This window comes from Microtus pennsylvanicus, chromosome 5 (genome assembly GCF_037038515.1).
Source record: "Microtus pennsylvanicus isolate mMicPen1 chromosome 5, mMicPen1.hap1, whole genome shotgun sequence".
Classification (NCBI taxonomy): domain Eukaryota; kingdom Metazoa; phylum Chordata; class Mammalia; order Rodentia; family Cricetidae; genus Microtus; species Microtus pennsylvanicus.
Genome location: NC_134583.1, coordinates 53,286,104 through 53,310,774, shown reverse-complemented (window position 1 = coordinate 53,310,774; position 24,671 = coordinate 53,286,104). Strand labels below are relative to the sequence as shown.

At 49.7% G+C, this 24,671-nt stretch overlaps 1 protein-coding gene across 7 annotated transcripts in view; it reads right to left on the bottom strand.

Moving 5' to 3' along the window:
* The window catches only part of Mical2 (microtubule associated monooxygenase, calponin and LIM domain containing 2), a 199,170-nt gene that overhangs the window by 50,217 nt on the left and 124,282 nt on the right, over positions 1-24,671 (bottom strand). For 2 of the 7 annotated variants that reach the window (XM_075971912.1, XM_075971910.1), the window contains 4 exons: positions 21,862-21,969; positions 20,405-20,591; positions 18,447-18,535; positions 12,968-16,843 (listed from right to left, as the gene is read on the bottom strand). In XM_075971912.1, coding sequence (XP_075828027.1) covers positions 16,445-16,843; positions 18,447-18,535; positions 20,405-20,591; positions 21,862-21,969 — 783 coding nt within the window. In that variant the 3' untranslated portion in view covers positions 12,968-16,444. Of the gene's footprint in view, positions 1-3,079; positions 3,261-12,967; positions 16,844-18,446; positions 18,536-20,404; positions 20,592-21,861; positions 21,970-24,671 lie in introns of those variants that run through there. The other 5 variants (XM_075971914.1, XM_075971913.1, XM_075971915.1 and 2 more) reach the window with 5 other exon arrangements.

Below are 24,671 nucleotides of genomic sequence, written 5' to 3'. Positions count from 1 at the left end.
AGAACCCCACCCTACACTCCATGCTCTTTTCACCACCCCCTCTGACAGTCTTCAGGGACCAGGAGCAAGGGCTGCAACTCAGCTACCTCTGTGCCTGGGCCCAGACTTAGCTCTGTCGTGTTCTGGGTTGTGTCTCCTTAGATTCCTATGCTAAAGGGGAGGCTCCCAATCCCTCAGCATGCAACTGTGTTTAGAGAGAGAACCATTAGAGAGGTGATTAAGTAAAATGGGGTCATTATGGTGTCCCTTAATCCTATGATTGGTGCCCTTATAGAAAGAAACCGGGTTATAAGTGTGCATAGAAGGTGGCTGCCATTGCAAACAGGAAGGTGCCATCCACAGGCCAGGAAGAGGCTTGAGATAGACCTTTCCCTCTGAGCCCCCAGGAGAATTCTCTGCCACCCTTTCACCTCATACTTGTCATAGGACAGTGTCCTCTGATACTGAAATATTCCATCCTACAGGGAAGATCTTTAAACAGGAAAGCAAACAACTCAACATAGCCCCAGGAAGTCCCTGAATCTGAGTAGATTCACTAAGTCCTGCCCCACCAGAGTAAGCAATAAAAGCTGAAGTCCCCCTCAGATGAGAGAGAGCTGAACAGCCAAGGTGACTCAGACAAGCTAGTACTAAGAGGACTCTGAGAGCAGACTGCCCGAAAGGAGCCGAAACCAGCCGAGCCTCTCAGAAGAGGTTGGGACCAACCGTGGCACCGGAAAGGACACTCTTCCACCTGCTGAGCTGCCTGCAGGCTGTGCGGTGTGCTCTAGGTTCCCAGCTTTGAGAGCTGTCACCCATGCTGGGGTGGGCTTTGTTGGTGCAGCTGTCTTTGAGTCATTTCTGCCTCTTATAAGTCACCTCTCACCCATATTCCTGTAGGCAGCCCTGATAAAACGCATGGTTCACCAAGGTGGACTTTGGTGGTATCTGTCTGTACTTTGGTCTGTTGTAGGTTCCCAGTCTAGGGTGAGTAGATGTGTGTGTTGCATCTCCCCAGGAAATGTTTTGTCCTATATCATACTCCAGTCTCCAGTATGTGAGAAGACGTTTTCATGAGGCTCCCAGGCTTTGGCACTATCCTGACAGTCCCGGATACTGCTACAGCCTTGAACAGAACGGGGAAGGTCCCCTCCCAGGCTTCCTGAGCCACTCCAGTGAAGGCTCACTCTCCATCCCCCGAGGCTATGACTGTAGGGCCAGGAGTGTGCCCAGCATGTACAGAGCCCTGGGTTCAGACCCCAGCTCCTCCCAAACTGGATGTGGTGGTATATGCCTGTAACTCCAGCACTTTGGAGGTAGAGACGGGGGGTGGGGGGAGGTGGGGATCAAGATCTTAAGACCAGCCTCAGCTGCATAGTGAGTTCAAGGTTACCCTAGGCTGCAGGAAACTGCCCCAAACCAAATCAAACCAAACTCACAAATAGCAACAAAGACCAACAAGAGTGTGGTTGCTAAGTTCTTCGGGTCAAATAAGTTCATCTCTAGGGATCTAGTTCCTACACCACAGCACGAACATGTGGCACTCCTCCATCAGCATGGCTGTGTAGATGGGCAGATGGAAGGAAAAACTGCAGGGATTCAAGAAGTAGGGAAGGGGGCTTCACAGAAACCGTGGCCTTTGCCCAGCTTCGGTCTCAGCGTCAGCACAGTGACACAGCCCAGTCAGACCTAACAGGTTCAGCACAGAGCACTTTGCTTTCCCACAACCCATCTTCCTCATCCTCAGATGCCTCTAGAATATTCTTACCATCCCTTCAGTAATTCAAGTCAAGATTGGGGAGAAGACCTTGAGCTCTTTCTTCCTCTCATGCTTAGTCTTCAGCAAACCCATCACCATGGCTCTGACCTGTGTCCCCCAAGGGCCCCAGGTTCCAACCAAGTCTCCCCTTGCCTTCAGTCTCCCCCATCCTGTCTCCTCTGCCCTCCACACCAAAGTCTGTAGTAATCTAAAAACTGTTAATGAGGTGCCATTTAGAATTTAACTCTCTTTCAATTATTCCAGAATAAAATACAAATTCCTTCATATCCAATCAACCAACCTCTCTCCATACCTCCCTCCCTCCCTTCTTTCTTCATCCCTGGTGCTGGGGATTGAACTCAAGCCTGGTCCATGCTGGCTGGGTGCTCTACCACTGAACTACACCCCAGCTCCCCAGAATAATCCCCCCTTCATCCACTATTGACTGCTGGTCACATGGACCTTCCATTGTGTTCATACACCATTCTCACTACTTTAGCTCACAGCCAGCCAGATGGAGACCCCATCTGGGTGAAGCCAGCATGACCAGCACTGTCTCATAGAGGCCCCGAAGCTTCTGGCTCACACGTGGTAGGAGAGTAACCCACTTGCTCTGGGGCTACAATGTCAATCTGTCACTGTAGTACCCAGAGCCTTTCCTGGCCATCTAGTCAAAGGTAACCATCCCGGCCCTGTTTACAGCACAGCTCTATTTTATTTCTCTGCCTGGCACACACATGGTATTTTTCTTGTTTAATATTTCCTTGTTTCCCTGGCTGTCTACCTAGGTGATGGAGATATCTGATAGCAAAGACCTCACCCGGTGTATGAGTCACAGTTACACACTCAGAGTCTAGGCATTCATAAGCAGTTGATCTGGATGCTTTCCTGAGTGCACTCAGTGTCTGTGGGGCTGCGCTTCTCATAACCGCAGTCAGTGTGGATTGGATGCTCTGCCCATCCTGGCATCTCCATCACCATGTAGGTCCCCAGGAGCCTCTCCCTGTGACAGCGTCACTCATTTGTAGCCCTTAGCTGCGTGACATGGATCCTGGGGGGAAACAGGAGAGCCAGGGCCTTGCCTTCTCTAAGAAGATAATGGCCACACAGCCTCATAGGATTTACTAGGCACCAAGCAATATTTGGCACGTGTCAATTCTTTGAGTCTTATGCCTCCTTCAGAAGCAAGCCACTATAGCTGTCCCTGTTTGCAGGTTAGGAAACAGGCCCAGAGAGTCCCTTTTGCTGGGAGTTCCCAGTGGAAAGGAAAACAGACTTCAGGTGCAGCCTACCCCACCATCCCCTTGTCTCTGCCTCCATCCTTCAGCAATCTGGGCATACCTGCTGTCCTCACTGGTGACCAGGACCCGCACAGCCAGCACATCTTGTCCGACTGCATCCTCTCCTGGACCAATCCTCACTGAAGTCCATTCGGAGGGTTGGGAAGAGGTGACTTCAGCGTCCGTGTCTCTGGGTGTGGGCTCAGGGACACTCTTTGGCTTCTTGGGGGAGGTGGGCTCATCTGCTGAGAGAACAGGGCCTATAGAGACAGCGGAACAAATGGCTCCTCCAGGCGTCTGGATAGGATGCTGGAAAGGGGGCCTCTGGGCCACTCAGATATTCAGGGACAGACCATCCCATCCTCTGCATCATGGCCAAGGGCCACCTCTCAGCCCAGCGGATGTGTGTAAGGCACGAATACACATACCACCCCATTTAACCTGGAGGGAGGTGCTGAGATGTTCTCAGGGCCCATGACAGGCTCACTGTCCTCTGGACTGCTTCGTTCAAACTTTCTGTCAGCGTACTGTTAAACTCAGGGGTGACATCTTAGATCTCATCTTTAAAAATTGTTTTCACCAGACATGGTGGTATACCCCTTTAACCCCAGCACCTGAGAGGCAGAGTCAGGAGGATCTCTGTGAGTTTAAGGCTAGCCTGGTCTACCCAATGAGCTCCAGACCAGCCAGAGCTACACAATGAGACTCTGCCTCAAAAAATAAGGCAAATCCCATCAAAGAATGTTTCTGTATTTTCGTGTGTGTGTGTGTGGTGTATACACATGTATGTGCGCATAGCTTTCCGTGTGTATGGAAGCACATGTGAGGGTGCATGTGTATGTGTGTACCTGTGCATATGCAGGCCACAGGTTGCTATCTAGAATCATCCTTGATTGCTCTCCCACCTTGCTCATTTAGACAGGATGTCACAGTCAAACCCAGAGCTCAGAGATATGGTGAGTTTTGCTAACTCTGGAAATCTTCTTCCCCATCTTCTGAGGCTGTAATTACAGAGGGGCCGCACTCCTACCTGGCATTTCTGGGGATCTGAACTCATGTGCTCATGATTGGATGGCAAACATTTTGACCCCTGAGTCATCTCCACAGCCCCTCAGTTCTCATCCTATCGACCTCGTGACCTAGCCTGTCACGCTCTTCCGCAAAGGCTGCTCTCAGCTCTAAACGGCTCTTCCTAGCTGCTTCTTCTTTTGTACTCAGCTTTTAGTCTCACCTGCTTCCACGATTCCCAATGACCCTGGACAGTGAGGAGTCCCAGGTCTGCACCCAAAGCCTAGACGCTTCCCCTGCGTCTAGTGTCTCCTGTTCTTAATTGACACGTAGGTGTTTAACAGACACAACACACGCCACAAGTCCAAAGTGAACCCTTCATCTTCACTTTCCCTAACACCTGCTCCACCCACCACCAAGCCCAGTTCAGTGTGGCAACTAGAACCTCCTGAAGCTAACATTGGCATCATAATGACATACTTGATATTACCTTCATCCTTCACAAAGCCCTCTACAAGTGAGGATGGCTCTTCTCTCAAATGTGCCAGGAATGCAGTCTCTTCCCTGCCACAGCCCCATCACCTCTTGTTCAGATGATAAACAAATAAACAAACAAAAACCCCACAACTCTCCGTGGATCCCCAATTTTTTCCTTCCAAGCCCCACCCCTGGATTTCAACAGCAACCAGAATTAACCGTGAGGGTCCTCATTTCATCTAGGTAAAGATGAAGAGTCCCATCTAATCCAGCTCTGTGGTCTCTGTGACTTTCTCTCTCTCTCTTTTTTAAAAGATTTATTTATTATGTACACAGTGTTCAGACTCCATGTATGACTGCAGGCCAGAAGAGGGCACCAGATCTCATTACAGATGGTTGTGAGCCACCGTGTGGTTACTGGGAATTGAACTCAGAACCTCCTGAAGAGCAGCCGGTGCTCTTAAACTCTGAGCCATCTCTCCAGCCCCAACTTTTTCTCTTCACACTGTCCCTTGACTTGCTCCTCCCCTGCTGTGTCACCACTGTGCTGTCCCCCTCAGGGGCAGGCACCATCTCAGGTCCCTTGTGTTGCCCTCGAATCTACCATTCAGTGCTGTCCCTGCAAGCTTCGGTCAAATGTCATTTTCTCAGGGTTGAAGTGCCCCGCTGAAGGAGGCCACACACTGTTCCCCTTCATTGTACTAGTGAGTCTTGTCTTCCAATAAGAGTGGAATTCCCTCTTTGGTTTGTTCACTCTTTCCAGGACTAGGATGTAGGCAGTACTTTGTCATCTGTTGTTAGACTCTGCCGTGTGAAGCAGCTGCTCCTGGGATGCCTGTTGAGTGTGATGAATGTCTGAGCCCAGCTCCAGCCTGGCCACTAGCTAGGTGGCGAGCCGTCTCCTGTCATAGGGAAGCAGCTGCCTGTGTTCCTTCTAGAATTAGACCTCAGCTGGACTTGCTGCCCTCTCACTTCTCAGCCCCCATATGGCTCACTGTCTTCTCTCTTTCTTGTGTTCTTGACTTCAGCTGGATTGGTTCCATCTGTGCTTAAACTACAGGAGGCTCCACCTCCAGGCTATTCATTACCCTCTCTTTTTGGACCAATCTTGGAAGAGCTGGGCAAGCTTTCTCTGTCCCTTTACCAATCCCCTACAATTCTGATGAGACCTTTACCTCTCTACCCTCTTACTTCTAGAAAATTCCCCGGAGCCTGCTTGCTGCTGAGTCCAGTTCACAGAATTTTTTTTCCCCTTGAGGTTCTCCTCTGGCCCTTGCGTCCAACCCTTCTTTACTCTGAGAGACTTTCTTTCCCTCTCTCTCCATCTCTGCCTTTAAATGTTCTATTCTTCACGAGTCCACCCAAGCCTCTTCTCACTCTGCACTCCCTGGAAGAGGCATCTGCTTAGCTCCACTTCCCACCTGCAAAGACAATTCAAGAAACTTAAGCTTTCTGTGAAATTCCTGAAGTTTTAAAATATGATAGGGTCCAATAAAATGTGAACACACGTAGACCCAACCAGTGGGCTATCAGTCTAACCCCCGACGTATGTGCAAACTTGCTTGCATGCACACGTGCCTATATTTTAATGCCAGCGCAACTGGGAAGGGAGGTATCTGGGGACTATTACCGGCCGCTTTGCTAATGATGATGGTAGTGATGGTTGTGGTGATGGTGGTGAGAAAGTGGCCGTGGGTTTGGTGGTAATGATGGTAGTTGTGGTGGTAATGGTAGTTCTGGTTTGGGTGGTGGTTGTGGTGATGGTTATGATGATGGTGTTGGTTTTGCTGGTGTTTGTAGTGATGGTTATAATAAGAGCAGTGGCAGCTTACGTTCATCGGGCCCCTAATATATGCCAGGGAGAGTTTGAGCACTGACTTGTACTAAGTCTATAACACTCATATAATCCTTCAAGCAAAGCATTTTGTGACCCCATTTTCTTTCTGAGCTAATGGAAACACAGGTTAAGACACCCACAGATGGTCATGTGTTGCCCTTCTGTAATTTGAGAACATGACAGAACTATTTGTTTGGTTGAACAGAGTCACACCCTGTCCTTGACGTTGTGGTCCTTCCAAGCTTAGCAGAGCACACACACCCCTGCCCCAGCAATGCGACACCCTTCTGTCATAGACCAGTAGATACTGGTGACCCGTGTCAGCCAGGGCTGTGAGTGGCCTTGCTGGGTTGAATTGTCACCCATGTTCTTGTTGAAAAAGTTTGTTTCTGATGGTTGTTTCCCTGTGAGCCTGGATTCTTGGTTGAGGTTAGGTGGAGGGACAGACTTGGAGCCCATCCTTACACACCCAGCCTGTAGAATCACCCAGCACCCCTTAGATTCATGAATAGGAAGCAGAAGAGACCACACACACCGCTGAGATCGAGAACTTTGTTCAGGGTCCTAACTACTAGAGTTTCTTCTGGTCTGGGGCTTGAAGAAATTCATCTTTCCACCCCTGCCCCCATGGGCAAAAGCTGAAGATGAAATGTGTGCAGGGAACATTAGGATACAACTGAGGATACAGAAGCCCAGCCAGGGCTCATCAGAGGGAGGTCATGGCAGGCAAGGGGACTTGGTGGTGCTGGCTAAAGCGAAAGGCCCGCCTTACCAGATCCCAGAAGCCAAGCTCACTACTGTGATATTAAGGGAGGGGGGTCTCAGGAGTAATACCCTGGCTCCTCTCGATCCCATCCCATCCTTCCACCAGTGCATGCTGGTCGCAAACCTAACAGGAAGCTAGTTCAAGGCCCCCTGGAGAAGAGTTTGCAGGGTTGCTCCTCTGTAGCACAGCACAGAGCAGAGCAGGGATGCCGAGCACACAGGCAGCACAGACAGGCGGATGCCTATGATGCTGTGCCCAGAGTGGCCTCCCCAGCCTCCTGAAAGGTGGGCTGTGATCAGTGATGGGGCGACGAGGCATCCAGCGGATGACAGAGAGCTTGAGCAGCACCCCTTCCTTCCACACATTCCCAGGGGTGTTATAATTGCTTTGGGAGGAAGATTTGTCCCTGACAGTGTCAAGGTCCTCAGCAGGACGTGTGCTCAAATCCATTGCTGCTAGCCCAGGGGCTTCTGAGAGTGATTCGTCACTGTTTCTAGTGGAAGTAGAGTATCATGGGGTGTTCAGAGATGAATCCATGGGTGTCTGGGTCTGCCCTCCACTCTGAAGACTGCTCAGCCTGCTTTGCTGTGGTCTCCCCAGGAGTCAGAGACCCAGTGTGTGTGCACGTGTGTGTGTGTGTGTGTGTGTGTAGGGTGTGAACACACAGCTCTACCTCTGCTGAATGAAACCAGGGTAGAGAGTGTTACTTAGAGGGCTCTGCCTGGCCTCAGCTAAATCCTAAGCAAACAGACACTTTCAGCTAAATGCACAGGAGAAGAAGCTATACCCTCCCAGATGGAAGCCACACCTCTGCCTAGAGAGGAAGGGAACCAGGCCCAGCCTGATCCTCTGGGCCTCAGTGCAGTTTACCCATTCCCATTTCTGACCCTTCATCCTGACCCTAAATCTTGAGCCAGATACTAGGGAAATGCCAGCCCCACATGGCTCCTGAGAACAGATACCAGCTCCCAGAGCACGAAGCAGGGTGGGGATGGAGGTGGGGGGGGGGTAGAGAAGTGAGGAGGGTGGAGGGGGTGAGGTAGGTCGTGGTGTGGTTCACTAGATGTCTGTTTTTCTTCCTAATGTAGTCCCATTTCTCTGTTACTCGTCTGTTTAATTGGCCTATTGAGGACAACCGGCTGAGCCTGCTTCCTTAGTACTCCGAGGATCTGGGTTCTGTCCCTAATAACTCTGGTAGCAAGATGGGAAGGGGAGGACCTGAAATTTTTGGAGGGTAGTTTGCCACCTCCTGCAGCAATCTAGGAAGGGAGGAAGGGAGGCAGCCTTGGAGCCGTGTTATTATCCCCCTTCTCGGGCTAGTGCTAGGTAACAAGTCTCCTCCTAGCATGCTTGGGACAGAGCGTGTGGTTGGCTTTGCCATAGGTCCAGAGAGGTCTACACCTTCTAGGCCTGATGTAGGTTGATGCGACAGACCTGACAGCCCTTCTGGGCTCCCACACAGTTGAGAGGTTGGTCGCTCTATCCATGTGGGTCTTTTGCTGTAGCCACACACGGCTCAGTGGATTTAAGACAGCAATCAGTGTCTCTGGCCCTCCCAGAGGCCAGAGTATAAGAATGGACCATTCCCTACTCTGCCTCTTGTCTCCAAATGTCACCCCGATCCCTGTTTTAGAGACAGTGAGGGTAGGAGAGAGGATGTGTGTAGCCTAGTAGACTTGGGACACACTACTAAACAGAACCTTGGTGTCAAGTTACCATAGCAAGGGGCTGTCAGTTCAGGTGCACCCCTTTGGGGTTGGGGGAGGGGCACTCAATCTGCTTTGTCACAAGATAAACATGATGATGACAGCCCTCGGAAGGCAAGGAAGGAACAAAGTGGAGGCATTGTTTGGGAAAGGCAGGATGCGCAATATCTGAATTCTGCTCCTTTAGGGCTCTGTCATGAACTGTGGCTGGGCACCAGCAAGAAGTTCCCAGCCGAAATATACCCTTCCAGTCCTCAGGGTGGATTCTCGATGGGCAACATATGGGTCCAGGATAAAGCAGACTCAAGCACAGCTCCAGGGCTTTTGAGATGAACAAGGAGGAACTGCTCTTTGCTTTAAGGGGGAGAGTTAACAGTGGAGACGGTTTTGTGAAAAACATTAGTGCTGGAGATGGACGGAAGCTGGAGTTGCCTAATGGATGCCCAGGTAGATGTGGGGGAGTGGCAGTAACAAGGCCAGGGCTTAGCCTCTTAGCCAAGGCTCTGGCGCTCCCCACACAAAGCCTTTGGACAGAAGGCAGGAGTGGGCCTCTGGAGCTGAGACCCGAGTGTGAGGGGAAGTTGCCGGTTGCTGCCTTCACGAGGCTGGGGATGAGAGCATGAGAGAGGAAAGATGGTGCCTCCTGCATGCCATGGCGCCTCTGTCCAATGTCCACCTACCTTGTAGGGGACTCAGAGCCTCAGAAGGAAGCCTTTCCAAAAGCAGTCCCTTCAGAGAGGTGCCCGCCAGAGCTCAGCAGAACGCCCCGAGAACAGAGGCCCAGGCACTGGCCTAGGTTAGCTTTTTGGTTCCACCTTCCCAAAACTCAAAGCCAGAGGCTCCGTTAGCTCTCAGTACACAGGAGGGGCTCACCCCTGGACACAGCGAAATTAAAGTTTCAGGGGTCAAAGCTGGGATTTCAGCCAAGTCCAGGCCCTTACCACACAGGGCCCCAACACCTACTTGGGCCCCAGTGCTCTCTACTCCCTCACAATGGAGGATACCACTGTAACTTGCCTGCCTAGGACCGATGACCTTTCCTAGGATCTTCTACGTCTGCACGGACTTCATGGTGCTACAAGGGGACAAGACTAATGAGGGGCTGGACTTGCAGAGCTGGGCCCAGAGACAGTACTGAGCAGAAAGCAGAGACCCAAGGGCAGTGAAGGAGGCAGACGTTGACTTAAAGATTTTTTTGGGGTCGTGGTGGTGGGGTGTTAAATCATAAAAAGAACAGTCCACACGAATGAAGGACAGCCCACCTACTCTGGAGACTACACCCACTCTTACTGCTCGAGGTACGTGGAGATTTTTTCCTATTGGGCCAAAGGTCAGGGCCTTTTTAAAGACTTAATCTCCATTGCTATATTGCCTTTCAGGAAAGAGACTGTTCTTGCTGTTGATCCTAAACACACCTAAGTCCTTACCATCACTACTTCCCTGTCTCCTTTGCCAAGGAGGCGGGATAACACGATTCCTTACATCCTTTGAAAGCCAAGAAGGGTCGTTTCCCCAGTTGCTTCCTTTTTCTTTTTCAGTGTTCACTTCTTGAATCTGTGTAAGTGGGAACTATTTGTTCTCAGCCTTAACTCACTTATCCTTGGGTCATTGCTCAGCAAAGACTAACTTCGTCAGTGTCACCGTGGGAGGGGCCCGAGAGCACCTGCTCTAAGGGAGCTCTTTGAATAGCACGGCAATGAACTTCCGTGTTATTATACTCAAGTCAGATTTTTTTCCTCCGATCTGACTGCATAGTTATGCTTCAATTTTTACAATTACATGAACTGTTTATTTATTTATTTTTGGTGTTTTTGAAATAGGGTCTCTACCACATCCCTGGATGTCCTGGAACTCACTATGTGGACCAGACTAGACTGGCCTAGACTCAGACATCTGCCTGCCTCTTCCGCCTGAGTGCTGGGAATAAAGGCATGTGCCACCATGCCCGGCTTTCATGCTTGTTTTAAAATGTAGATAGCTGGGACTGGAGAGATGGCTCAGTGGTTAGCAGCACCATTTCTCTTCCAGGGGACCTGAGTCTGGCTCCCAGTACACACATATGACATCTCACAACCACCTTTAGTTCCAAATCCAGGGGACCCAATACCCTCTCTGACGCCCAAGGGCACTGTACTTACGTGTACAAACCCATGCTCTGACACATACACATAATTTAAACATACTTAAAATGTAAATGGTCAAATTTGTTTCATGTTTTCCTCACATGAATTTGTTTTGTTAGCAGTTCTAAAACTCAGACTCATCCCTTCATGATCTAACAAATATTTAATTGTATTTAAAACATATATAACACAAATTTTCCCCATTAGGAACTTCTTTTGTGGGGTGTATTTTCTTGAGACAGGGTCTATGTAGCCAATGTTTTTCTTGAGCTTGCTATGTAGCCAAGGGTGATCTCGAACTACTGAGCCTCCTGTCTCCGCTTCCCTAGTGCAGGCATTGCAGGCCTAATTGCAATAACCTTGCCTGACTGTGTTTGGAGCTTCTACTTAATATGTTTTTTAAGGTTTATTTTTTATGCATTTGAGTGCTTTATCTGATGTAATGCCTGCAGGCCAGAATAGGGCATCAGATGCCATTATTTTAGTTATGAATTACCATATGGTAGTTGGGAATTGAACTCAGGACCTTTGGAAGAGCAGCCAGTGCTCTTAGTCACTGAGCCATCTCTCCAGCTCCTCTACTTAATATTGAGTTCTATTAGACTGCTTTAAAAATGTTAAGTCTTGGGGTGGTAGCTCAATGGTAGAGGGCTTGCCTACCTATACAAAGTCTTTTGATCTTTTTGGATTTGCTCTCCCCACCACAAAATGTTAAGTCTTCAGTGTTTTGGGATTAGAGAATATTCTACCAAATCTAATTATGTAGGGTTATAAATAATAATCAAACCAAATCAAACCAAGACACTCTCCAAGCAGGTATGAGAAAGTCAACTCAAACAGTTGATTAAGCTTAGTTACTAGAGGACTCTACCAGAGACTTACCAAGAGCCTTCAAGACCTAGTGAGACTGGCAAGATTAGCTGTGCTCCTTAGCACATAGTAGGTGCTTAGTGGAGTGAGGTAAAGAGATGAAGGAGCAGGAGAATAGACAAGATGATAAGAATCCGAACATCAATCTAAGGCACACACTTCTTAAATGTCAGGTCTTTTTGGAGCCTGCTGCTATGTCTCTTGGACCTAGAATAATGCCTCAGGCAATAATAACTGTTACATAGATAAAGGAATACATTATTTGCCCATTCTTCTACCTGATCTCTAGTCCCTAGTAGCCTCCCTTGATCAGAAGAGGAGACAGGGGCCCCAAGTCACAACCAGAGGTGGCTCTGAAGGCAGATACAAGCACCAGCAACTGAGTCAGAGAGTGCAATCCCAGAAGTGCTCTCTGGGAGATGTCAGGGCCCTCATAGTCCCAGAGGACTTTTATGCCAGTATCAGAAGCCCAACCACATCCAGTCTGGCAATGGTAGAAGTTCCTCCCTGGGGAGATCTGTCACCATCCCGGATAGCCAAGGGAGACTCCAAGTCTTCCTCTACAGGGTGAAGCTGGGCAGAGCCTGCTGGGCACTGTGCTCAGAGTGGCCAGGTGGGCAGAACCTCACAGTGCAGGGCAACCCGAGGGCATATCTGCTGGTTCACTGCCTTCCAGAGACCGATGCCCACTCTTTCCTCCTTACCTTTCGCCCATCACTTGGGTAGATCAGTGCAAACCATGAAAAACTAATTTTTTTCCTCTATGAGAACCAAAATAGGTAGGGCTTTTGGTAAAGCCCTCCTACACAGCCATGACCCGCAGGTGCCAGGGAAACTGGTTCAGTTCAGACAGCTGCCAACACAGCCTGATCCTAAGAGTTGAGGTCACCCTGGCCCTGTCCTCCTCTGCCCAGCATCTAGAACACCAAAGTACCACACATTTTAAGGAAGAGACCCCAAAGCCTGACACCAGAGTATTATGACATGTTTCCAAATATTACCTTGGGTAATATTTCAGATTGCCCTGGCACAGCCCCACAGAGTCCCGGGTCACCACAAGTGCAAGCCCCGCCAGCAGTTTAGGAGAGATGGCTCCCCTAAACCGGTGCCTGTGTTGGAGGTTTAGAAGCTTCCATGGCAAAGAAGAGAGGAAACGATGAGCTTTATAAAGAACCATATTTATTTTCATTTACAGCATAAAATATCATAAATAAACCTAAACATCGTCTTGCTGTGTAAAATACAGGGTTCCACATGGCACTGTAAATGAATTCTCTAGGGTCACAGACATGCCTTGCCATGAGAGGGGGAGGAGGCTAGCTAGGGAGGCCGAGAGCAAGGGGGGCTCTCTTTGGTTGACATTTTAGAGAGGGGAATGCTGGAAGAGAAGAAGAGAGGAGAGGAGAGGGCTTTGTACTGGCTGGGCACTGCGCCAATGCAGCAAGCAAGTGCAGCATGCAGGGCCGACAGAAGCTGAAGGGCAGGGTAGCTCCAGCTACAGGCGGGATGCACTCTGACTCAGGCCTGAGGATGTGGGGTAGACTCAACTCCCGCTCTCTGCTCTCCGTAGTAGAGTAGCTTTTTGTGGTAGCACATGACCATCCCGCTGCTCCAGGTAAATGAACAGAGGGACTATGTGCTTTAGATAGGTTGACATTGACAGTGGCTGGCCTGAGCTCTTTCTGAAAGCCAGCCCTTCTCCTGTGACTGTGACTGTTCTGATTAAGGCTTATGAACCAGTGGGACTTAGGAGCCCAGGGACAGATGGAAGGCATACAAGGCCCTAGGACTAACTGCTGAAACAGGAAGGGGCTGCTAACATCATTATACGCATAGCACAGAACGTGGGGCAAGCTAGCCACACAGAGTCTGGGAGCCAGTATACTTTTAAAACTTCGCCACACTGAGTTACTTATGGTTCCAATGGAAGGCTTTGGGAATCTTTGTATTAGAAGTGACAGAAGAAGATATCCCTACACCTGTTCTTTTTAGAAGGCCACTAAGCAGAAATGTTTTCTAAGCCACAGAGCCTTCCTTACACGGTATTGTCGCACAATCATGGCGAACCCTCCCAAGAAGATAAGAGGCTTTGAAGGTGCAATGGAGAAAGCACATGCATAGAGGCCAGTCCAGGGTGGTGGCGGGAGTGGGGGAGGCGCGGGGGGCATGCACTTGTCGTGGACCCAGGCTGCTGGCTGGGCTCCAAAGAAGGGGAGGCAGAACACGGCTTCCAAGCTGACCCCCACCCCATGCTGTTAACCACTCATGCCTTAGAGAGTCCGTTAGTATGCAAGACACAGTTAGTGCTACCAGTACCACCGACGCAGAGGGCGCAGAGGATGGGCAAGGAAAGCGGGGTAGGGGTTAGTACCTCTTTCGGAAAATTGCCAAGAAAAGGAGTCACCTTAGAGCAGGAGCGTCAGCCAAGAAGAGGGTGTAGGACTGGAAGGCTGAAACGCACTGGCGGCCACAGTGTGAGGTTGGAAAGAGAAAGACAGAAAGGAGGACTTAGCGAGGGGAGTAAGACAATCCCAAATCACAAGAGGAAAAGGCACTGGAGGTGGAAACAGGGCAACCACTGTCCCCCCACCCCCCAGATGAGGTGAGACAGACCTTCCTGGTGGCGCCCAGCCATCCGTTTCCAAGAGTGGGCACACAGTGTCTGCATATTCACAGATCCCCACTCCTGTCCCCAAACGTTCCCAGGAACCTTCGCCCCCGCCTCCCAGGCCCTCTGTCTCCATTGTACTCTGGGGCTTCAGACTCAACCTCGAGACAAATTCAGAATTTCTGGAGTATCTGTCTCCCAGGACCCGCCCCTGCTGCTGCCCACCAGGAAGGTTCAAGGTCTCAACACAAGCAGAAGTCTGGTAGACAGACACACCCTGTCTACCAGAGTAATTCAAACCAGCCTCCTTATGGCTATAAATGACATTTTTTTTTTTTTAGAGAGTTCACTCTGGCTTCCCAGAGCATTCCACAGAGCATCTCAGCCCACCCTGAGCTGGAGAAAATCACTATAATATGACCTCAAGAGTTCATGTGGCATAATGAAACATAATAGGACCCAAGGGTTTCTCTCATCATGCTTGACCATTAAATCCCCAGCTAGAAGCAGGGCAAATACAATGTACGTCATCACACTGGCAATAGTTCCAACAAGGTCAGAGGTGCTGGTTCCCACAGACTCGATCACAGCCATACCCTGTCTTTCCCAGGACTTCAGGACAGAGTCTCCGGAAATGCACCCCTCTTTCTCCACCTTACAGAACCTTATGTCAAAGCTTTCAAGACGCTTTGTCTTTAACAAGTCCTTCTTAATCCTGGAGGGAGTGCTGGTGGTCGCAGCTCTCCACAGCTGTCCCCAGTGACGGTAGAGACCCTGAGAACCTAGGAGGCCCTTATCGACCCTCCAGTTGCTCAATCTGCTACAGAAGCTGAGCATCACAGAGTTGGGTGGGGACAGCTTTAGGCTTTTCCAGACACCCAGTGTAGAAAACATTTATGGGTTCAAAGCCACCCAAAGACCAGACACTCTTTTCTGGAGCACTAGGAGAAGGATCTCTGACTGTATGGGTGAAATACGCAAGGCAGCCATGTGCCTGAGCAGTCAGGATGCCACCAGCAAGGCTCTCTGATCAGGGCCAGCAAGTACCCTCAGTTCAAAGGACACCAGATGGAGACAGCCTGACCATAACGGACCTGAGTGGCTTTGGCTCAGCCTGAAGCCTGGGCTGAGGACTTGATAGAGGTGAAAATGACACCATTTGAAAAAGTTTGTCCTCAGCATCACATCAGCCTGTGAGCTATTCGGGGCCAAGTGCCGGTGGGCTTCGCTGCAGTACCCATGAGTGGGGAGGAACATGTAAGTTTGCAGCGCAGTAGCCCTGTGGTTCTATGCTATTGGCTGTGACTTGGTGGGCATAAGGGAGCCTTTAAGCTACTGTTTGACTTCAAAAGATAGAAGTAAAATACCTCTCCCTGACCCTGAGGACAGATACCATTGACACACTGCTGTGTGCTTTGGTTAATTTTGGTTTGCTCTACACCTCCTACTTATTTCTCTTAACCTTACTGATTTTACATATATGCATTTTTGAAAACAAACAAACAAACAAACAAACGCAGCATCCACTGTGAACAGGTGGCATCTGTATGCAAAAATCAAAAGGCGCTGGTCTAGGGATGACTCTATTTTGTGACTCTAAAGTCTCAACTCATTAACGTTGCTGGCAGCAACAAATCTCAACTCATTGCCAAGTTCGAGAGTCTTGTAAAACTGGTGATAAAAATTAAACAGTTAGAAGTATTAATACTTGTAGAAAAATAATGCTTTCTTTTTTGGCTTATGAAAAGTTAAAAATTGAAATGTAAACCTGGAAAAATGGCTCGCTTTGGTATGAAAAGACAAAACAATACAAAGCTGTTTTCTAAAAAAAAAAAAAAAATCCTTCATGTTGTCCCTGGTCCTAGCACCATGAATAGATGCTCAACCTTGTCAAAGCCAGGTGGAGGTGGCCGATGTGGGACTCTTTGGCTTGGAGCTAATTGGTTATGGACGCTGGCCAGAGCCAGAGCAAACTACAAATATTACAGTCTCCACTTGGAAATGTTAGGGCACTGTGGGGCAGTATGTGCCTCACTGCAGCTTCACCGGGATGAACCTGAGCAACCAGCTGCGGATATTCTCCAGGGACTCCTCAGACTCCCTGTACATGGTGGCCAGGACCTCGGAGAAGGCCCAGAGGAGCAGCAACCCCAGGCTCAGGAGCTCAAACGTGAAGCAGTAGTTGTGAGAATTGTCCCTGACATGGTGGCCAGCAGCATTCAGGAGTCCCTGCATCCACCTAAGCAGGCTCCGGGGCAGGTCGAGAAGGCCTCTTGTCAGCCTGAAAGGCCAGCTCAGTGCCTTCCTAAAGAAGGAGGTGGAGATACCTGGAGGGCTGCCTTCTGGCGTGCTGATGGCCGCCACTGCGCAAGAGCTCTCCGCGGGAGTATCCCTCCGAGGGGCTTCCTGCTCCTGCCATGTCCCTTCCTCCTGAGAAAAACAGCAAAGCAAGAGCACTTAGTCCAAGAGTGTCAGAGGCTGCCTCCATCACAGCAGGCTGAGCCAGGGGAACTAACTGGGGTGGCCCCCACATTGGTACTGAAAGTGGCCACAACTTGTTTTAAAGGGGGCAAATTTACCATACCATGCACTAGCTTTCCAAATATGCATGCCCTTTGACCTGCATACCTACTTGTATTGTTATATAGTACATGAATTATTAGAATTAGGGATTAAGATTTGTATACAAATATATTCATTGTAAAAATCTGTACAAGATAAAATTGTTAAATAGTGTAAAGGTCCAACAGGATGGAGCTACTGAAGCAGATTATTATTATTGCATCAAATATAATCTTTTAATAGTATTAGAAATTATACTCCTGAGCAAGGTGTGGTGGCACATGCCTTTAATCACAGCATTCAGGAGGCAGAGGCAGGGGGATTTCTGTGGCTGTGAGGCCACCCTATCTCAATCCAAAACCAAAACCAAAAAAAGTTTTACTCCTGGACTGTCAGCCTCCCATGTTCCCTTCACCACTTTCTCCCCTCCCTTTTGTTGAGTTAAAGTGTGACTAGGTTGCTCAGAGAGGCCTTGAACTTCAAATGTAGACTGGACTGAACTCAAATTCCAGCCCTCCGGCTTCAGTCACCCAAGTGCTGAGATTATATAGGAGCTGGAGAGATGACTCCACGGTCAGCAGCATTGGCTGCTCTTCCAGAAGACATGGGTTTGATTCCCAACACCCACATGGTGGCTCACAACCATCTGTAACTCCAGTCCCTGGGGGATCTGACACCCTCTTCTGGCCTCCATGGGCACAGGGCACGAATGTGGTACACAGACATACATGTAGGAAAAAAACCACCCATACACAGAAAATAAAATGAGGAAAAATTTTTAAAAGATTTTCCAATATCACAGAAAACTGCTCTTGATGCTGCCAGCAAAGAAGCCCAACAAGCTCTAGCGATGGGGTCTACTCGGAGAGGGCCCATCCGGGAGGAGAGGCGACAGAGCACAGTGCAGCTTTTCCAAATGTCAGTCGCATTGAACAACTGCCACAGTGTCAACTGGAGCAAGTGACAGCCGGTCCCAGTAAGTGGTCGGTGATGCTAGTGTCTTCTGTCTACTCTCGCATTTTCCTGCAGCAAGCCTGTGACAGCAGGCATCACTAGGAAAGCTTGAGTCATGGTGAGTCATCCCAAGAGCTGCCAGAAGGGGGCACTACTACAAACCATACCTAGGAAGGGACCTGGAAACCTGGCCTTCCTCCTGGGCATAGCGGGACCACATGGCTTTTGCCTAGTTCAGCATACAGCTCAGTCTCGACACGTGTACAAGCATTTTTTAACTTCTCAGAGGAAGCTATCACCTATCAGGGAGCTGGCATCTGAAACAGAGCCAATCCCAGAGGCTGCTGAGCAGACTAAGGCAAACAAACATTCTAGAAGGGGATTCGTAAGTGTTTAGGGGCAGTCTCTCTCCCTTTCGGGGCTAGAGAAGTCCTTCTAACTTTGAGGTTGCTTTTAGAGACCTCCACAAGGGGGAGAGATCGCCCCTGCTCTCCCAACACTGAGGAGAACGACGTACCTCTCTTGGCTGCTTCAGCTCTGCCCGTCTCTTCCGTTGTTTGCTGTTGGTTTTACAATGAATGAAATGGGGCTTGCAGTAAAATTTGCCTGTGACAAGAGATACAAGTACATACAGTTTTTCTCTGTTGACAGAATCACGGGAATAACTGCTCGTCCCTGGCCAGTCAGAACACAACAGCCATGGAAATCAGCCCAGCTCAGACACGAGCAGGAGCTGGTACGCTCCACCTAACATGGCACCAGCTACCCAAACAGAAGTTAGATTTCTTCACAAGGCAGGGAGAAAAATAGGTAGCTCTGAGTATCAACTCCCCAGTCCTTTCTGGGATCTTGAGGGTCAGTACAGCTGGCCAGTGATGAGAGAAAAGACTCAGGCAGGCTACGTGCTGGGTAAAACAGCGGCCGCCCAAGACCACTGGGTACCTTCTAGGATGGGCACTGCTGCCTACTTCCGTGACAGTAACAAAAATGGTGGTGATAATAGTGATGATGATAACGGGGAAACCATTTCACATATAACGTAACTCATCAACTTATCATTCCACATCTGAGGCTGAGTCCCTGTACGCAGCCCAGGCTGGTATGGAGCTCAGAATCTTACTGTCTCCGCCCCCAGAGTGCTGGGATCATTGGTGGGCAGCATCCACGCAGGTCCTACCATTATCCTCCTTTGCAGATGATGAAACTGAGCAGGAATCCAGGTAGCAGCTCCAGGGCTATGCAGGGAGCAGGTACTACTGCCCGGACCCACTCTGGGTAGGAGAGCTTTAAGGCGCATAGTCGTAAGCACTATGTCACACTGCCCCACAGTCTGTATGACAGTATAATATCAAAGGCTGACGAACTGAAAGGGATCTCTTTGTATAGTGAACATAATTCTTTGCTGATGAGCTCTGGTAGGTCACTTACCCAAAGCGGTGCAAATTTTGAGGCCAGTTTTAGAATTCATACTTGGTGTGTGTTTATACAGGTATGTGTGTGTGGGGGGGTCAGAGTGCAGCCTCAGTTAGCTATTCAGGCACTGTTACCTTGGCTTTCTGCTTTTGTTTTGAGAAGGGGCCTCTCACTGATCTGGAACGTACCAACCAGCCTAGGCTGGCCAGCCAGAGAGCCCTGAGGATGCTCCTGCGTTGCCTCTCCAGTGCCAGGGCTATGAACATGCCCCAGCACACACTGCTTCTCTCTCTCTTTCTTTTATATTTCATTTTGAGACAGAACCTCACTATATACCACAGGCTGGCTTGAAGCTCACTGTGTAGACCAGGTTGACCTCAAACTCCAGAGACCAACCTGACTTTGCCTCTCCAGGGCTGAGGTTATAGGTATGAACTACCACATCTGGTCCCATTTAAACAAGACAAAACATGGGGGCTGGTGAGATGGCTCAGAGGTTAAGAGTACAGACTGCTTTTCCACAGGTCTTGAGTTCAATTCCCAGCAACCACATGGTGGCTCACAACCATCAGTAATGAGATCTGCTGCCCTCTTCTGGCCTGAAGGCATACATGCAGTAAGAACCCTGTATACATAAATATTAAATAAGTTAAAAAAAAAACAAGGGTTCAGGAACTGGATACAAGTCCTCGTGGATGCAAGATAGCACTTAGCTTCCTGAGTAACCTCCCTGGCTCCACATACTTTATTAGCACGCCATCATTCATTAAGCTCTTATTTCATGCCAGGTATAATTCTGAGCATGTCACACAGTTCATTAGGTTTGGTTATCTTGGCCTCACAGGCACCATGGATAGCAATGGAGCTGAGTGGGACAGTGAGGGCCCTCAGCAGACATTAGGTGTCACTGTGCCTGGTGGCTTTCTTTCTGGTGTAGGGTCTTCCAGTTTCCCTAAGCAGTGTTCCTGATGACACCATACTCCTGTTGGTAAGTCCTACAGCCTCCCAGAGCAAAGTCACTACTAAGACAGAGGCCATTGTCGTCTCGGTCCCCAGGGTTACCTTCATCGCAGTCAAAGGCATAGGCAGCCAGGCGCAAGGTAGTGGTGCAGACGCTGCATCGGAAGCACTCACGGTGGAAAAAGTGACCCTCAGCACTCAGCCGCTCCATCACAAACACGCGCTTCTTACAGAAGTAGCAGGTGTCGCTGCCGCCCAGGCTCAGGGGAAATGCCTTTCGCACGGATTCCTAGGGCCAGGAGAAAAGAGCAATGTGTTAGGGCTGAATATGACTTTAAAGGCCAGGCCTAGGGATGTAGAAATCCTTAATCAAATCACAGCATCTTCAGGGCTCCTGGCTGCTGCTTATGTCACTGCAGACAAGAGCAAGGGCGGGAAGTCACACTCCCCACAACCTCCACCCCTGCAGGAGCTCTCCGCCAGGTTGATCTAAACGAGTGGACATCTTGCTTGAATATGTCTATCTTGTGTTGTTTCTTGTGGTCCGTCCCAGAGGGTAAAAGTCACTGGGTACCACAATGATGTTGTGTGATGATCAGTGATAGTTGTCAGCTTGGCAGAATCTAGTCTCACCTGGGAGCTCTGGGCATGCCTGTGGTGGATTACCTTGATTAGCTAACCAAGGTGGAAAGACTTGCCCACTGTGAAGTGGTACCATTCTCTGGCTAGGAACTTGGATGGCATAGACAGAACAGCAGAAAGCTTGCATCTAACCCTCTCTGCTTGCTGATTGTGGACGCAATGTGTCCACCTGCTTCAAGTTCCTGTTTGACTTCCTGCCATGATGAACTTGTGCCTTGAACTGTGAGTTAAATAAACTCTTTCCCCTGAAGTTAGGCTTGTGGGGGTAGTCCATCGCAGCAAGAGGGAAAGAAACCACTAGAAGATGTGCTATATGTCTTTGCCCCTGCAGTGACAGGGGTCAAGTGAGGTCACTGGGTGTGACTTCAGATCTATTCGAGAGAGCCGAAAAAGGGAGCTTGTGTCTTACGGTTCCCTCCACACTAGCAATGGGGAGGGGAAGGGCTGGAGCAGGTTGGTGCTGGGCAATTCCAGGTCAGTGAGCCCAAAGGAAACGAGCTCAACAATCAAGGCACAGTGTTGCTGATGGCATTTTGCCACTTAGAGCGAGGAGGGCGAGAGAAGTCAGAGGGAAGACGTGTTCGTCCTGCTACACATGTCTCAGTTCCCAGGTTTACTTCGGTCTACTCAGGTTGGACACTAAATGCTGAACATGGGGACTTGTACAATAGCCCTGAAGGCCAGATACTGAATAGATCCTGAAAGTCGCAGATGGCAGGGAGCATGTCTTGCGTGGAAAACGAACCACAAGGACCCGAGCGAAGTCAGTCTTTGAAGAAATATAGCTTCCCCAGCCTCTGCTGGCTCTGGCCTACTTTCAGCACCCCCTTATTGGTCCCTTTGACTCCTCTCCCATATTTGCCCTGGGGAGGCTGGGCAAATACCTTCAGGGAGAGGCTGACCGCGCGTTTCCTTACCAGGTCTGGAGAGATGGCCTGTGTCTTAGGTCTGTGGTCATTCAAGTACAGATTGACCAGCACTTCAGCCGCGGCCCCTATTCCACTGGACACTTTCCCTACTGTCAGCTAGCCGAGAGAGAGCAGAGGTGAGGAAACAGACAAAAAGAGAGGCAGTTAGCACCCAGCAGAAATGTCGGGCGAGGGGAAGAGGGTTCCAGCCTGGAGGAAGGCAGGACCACAGCATCTCCAGAGGTAAACCAGATCACCTGGAGCAGACACCAGAGGTATAGAAATGGACAGAAGGCAGGAACTCCCAGACTGGTGGTAGCAAAAGGAAAAAAGCCCCCATTTCTACTCCTATCAGTTACGTAGCATTGCCAGATCACAGAGATAGAGCCAGTTACAGTGACACAGGCCTAGAATCCCAAAACTCAGGAATCTGATGCAGGATTGCTGTGGATCTGAGGCCAGACTGAGCAAGAGTGCGATCTAGACCAGTCTGAACGATAGAATGAGATCCTGCTTTCAACTCATAAAAAACAAATCTCAAAACCAACAATAAAATCATAGACAATGAAACCATAGCCAGGGGTTGGGGAGGGAGTTTGTACATAACGGGTCTAGGGTTTGTATTCTGAGATGCAAAGATCTGCATTTTTCCTAAATGAGTGAACCAAGTCCAAGAGCTCGTTGCTTTATGGCATGTCTTGGAAACTTGTAGAGAGGAGCTAGGTCTGAGTCCCACCCCATGACCTGCTCAGCATAGCAGTCAGAAGGCAGCTCTGGAGCAGTGGCTACAGACCAGCATCACTGAACAGCTCGAATAGGGGATGGAATAATCACACATCCAGGCCCAGCCAAGTCCCACTAGGCCCCTCCCTCCCCAGCAGCTCTGACAGACCACACTGAGAAGGCTTTGTCTGCTGTCAGGAGGGGAATAATGCATAGCCCAGGAGGCCAGACGTACTGTTTGTGATCCCCAGGCTCTTGAGAGGGGGCTCCAAGACCTGCTGCCTTCCAGATTCAACCGCTGAGAAGAGCGGCCAGAACTAGTAAGCCATCGAGGCTGCCAGGATTCTAGTACATTGTGTTGCCTCAAGAAACACTGAGTCTTACGTGATCAAACAATGCTTGCCATCCAAATCTAGACTGCTCTTGGGAGCCACGTCTAATGTGCTAACAGCCAGGCTTGAGAACAAAGTAGGAGAGCTAAGGAACTGCAACCAAGCTTGGACCCCCAGCTCCTGGAGCAGGACCACCCCAGCATCTGGAGCTAACGCTTCAGATCCCAGACAAAGCAGATACCATGGGGGTGAACATACAGGAAGCTGAGCAGGCAGGAGAGACGGTCACAGAGACCCTCACACCTCTGGCGAGTCTAGAAGCTGTCCTACTGAGAGCAGGTTGGTAGTCACTCCATGTGAGAAGGGTTCTTGGGGACTATAAGGAACATAGCTGCAGGCTGCAGGGGTTAGGGGTTCTGATCTCTCTAGTGTAGGCTGGGCCTCCTCAGCTTGTGCTTGTGAACAATGGCTGCAGGCCAGGCACTGACCCTCCACTCACCCCACTCCCCCAGTCCTGTCCCTGCCCTCATGTCTAGCCTGGGAAAGATTAGAATTCTGATTTGATACAACCTCTTCCCACTTCTAGGAGCCTGCACAAGCCGAACAATCTAGCTCCTTCTAGGAAGGTTCAGTTGTATTGGTTCAGGATGATCAGCCATTGCTTGTCTGGTGTTCTGTCCCCTGGTGGGGCCCTCAATCCTGACCCTCAGATGGAGGCTGTAGAATACAAGGTCTACTTGAAAATAAAGAGGGGAGGGAGACTAACTTTCCCCCTGGGTAGCGCCCGCCCAGACTCCTGTGATGAGAACTGGCTCCATATCACTCTCCCAGAAAGGAGACGAGGTGTGTCACAACACCCACGGACAGTATCTGCCTTCTGATGGAGCCAAGATTCAGCCTGTACTGTCTGAGACTAGAAACCCGAATGTCTAACGAGACCTTATTAACTGCTTAGCTAATAAGCACTTTATGTCACTGAACTTCTAAGCAATCCTGTCTTAGGGAGAAATCACTGGAGCTTGCAGAGGACTGTGTGGGTCACACACTGGGATGGTCACAGCCTGTTCAGTTATTCAAATCAGCTGTGCGAGTCACCTGGCAGCTGGGCAGGGTATCAGGAGACAGCAATGTCCAAGATGAAGGCCACACCCAGTTTTTTTATTTTGAGCCAACTAAGTCGGCAGTGGGTCTCCTGGATGCTCTTCCCACTTACTGGGAACCATCCCAGATCACTGAGCCATAAATGGGATTTACAGAGGTCATAAGGCACTCAAAGGAGGGAGACTTGCCCCAAGGAATGAGAGGGCTCTTGAAGCCTACTCAAGACCAGCATGAAAGTGATCATCAGTCTGAGGACTGGGAGCTATCTTCCTTCTAAAAATCATTTTAGATTTATTATATGTGTATGAGGGTTTGCCTGCATGTGTGTACATGTAGCTCAGAGGCCAGAAAGGCATCATATCCCCTGAAATTGGGGCTACAGATGTTGTTAGCCACCAACAGTGTTGAGAATTGACCCAGGTCCTCTGCAAGAATGATAAGTGCTCTTAACTGAGCCACCTATCCAACTCACTCTACTTCTCGACAGGAGGATGGCTCTCTTGGCTCTGTGAAAGGGAGACTATAACCCGGTCTCTGCGTGAGGACCACATTTTCTCCAGCTGGGGAGTTAGCAGGTGGCCTGTGTTCCCAGAAGCGATGAAAGGCATGGTTTGTGGAGAGCCTTCGAGAGTTCATCCTGGTGGTGACTACAGCATACGAGCT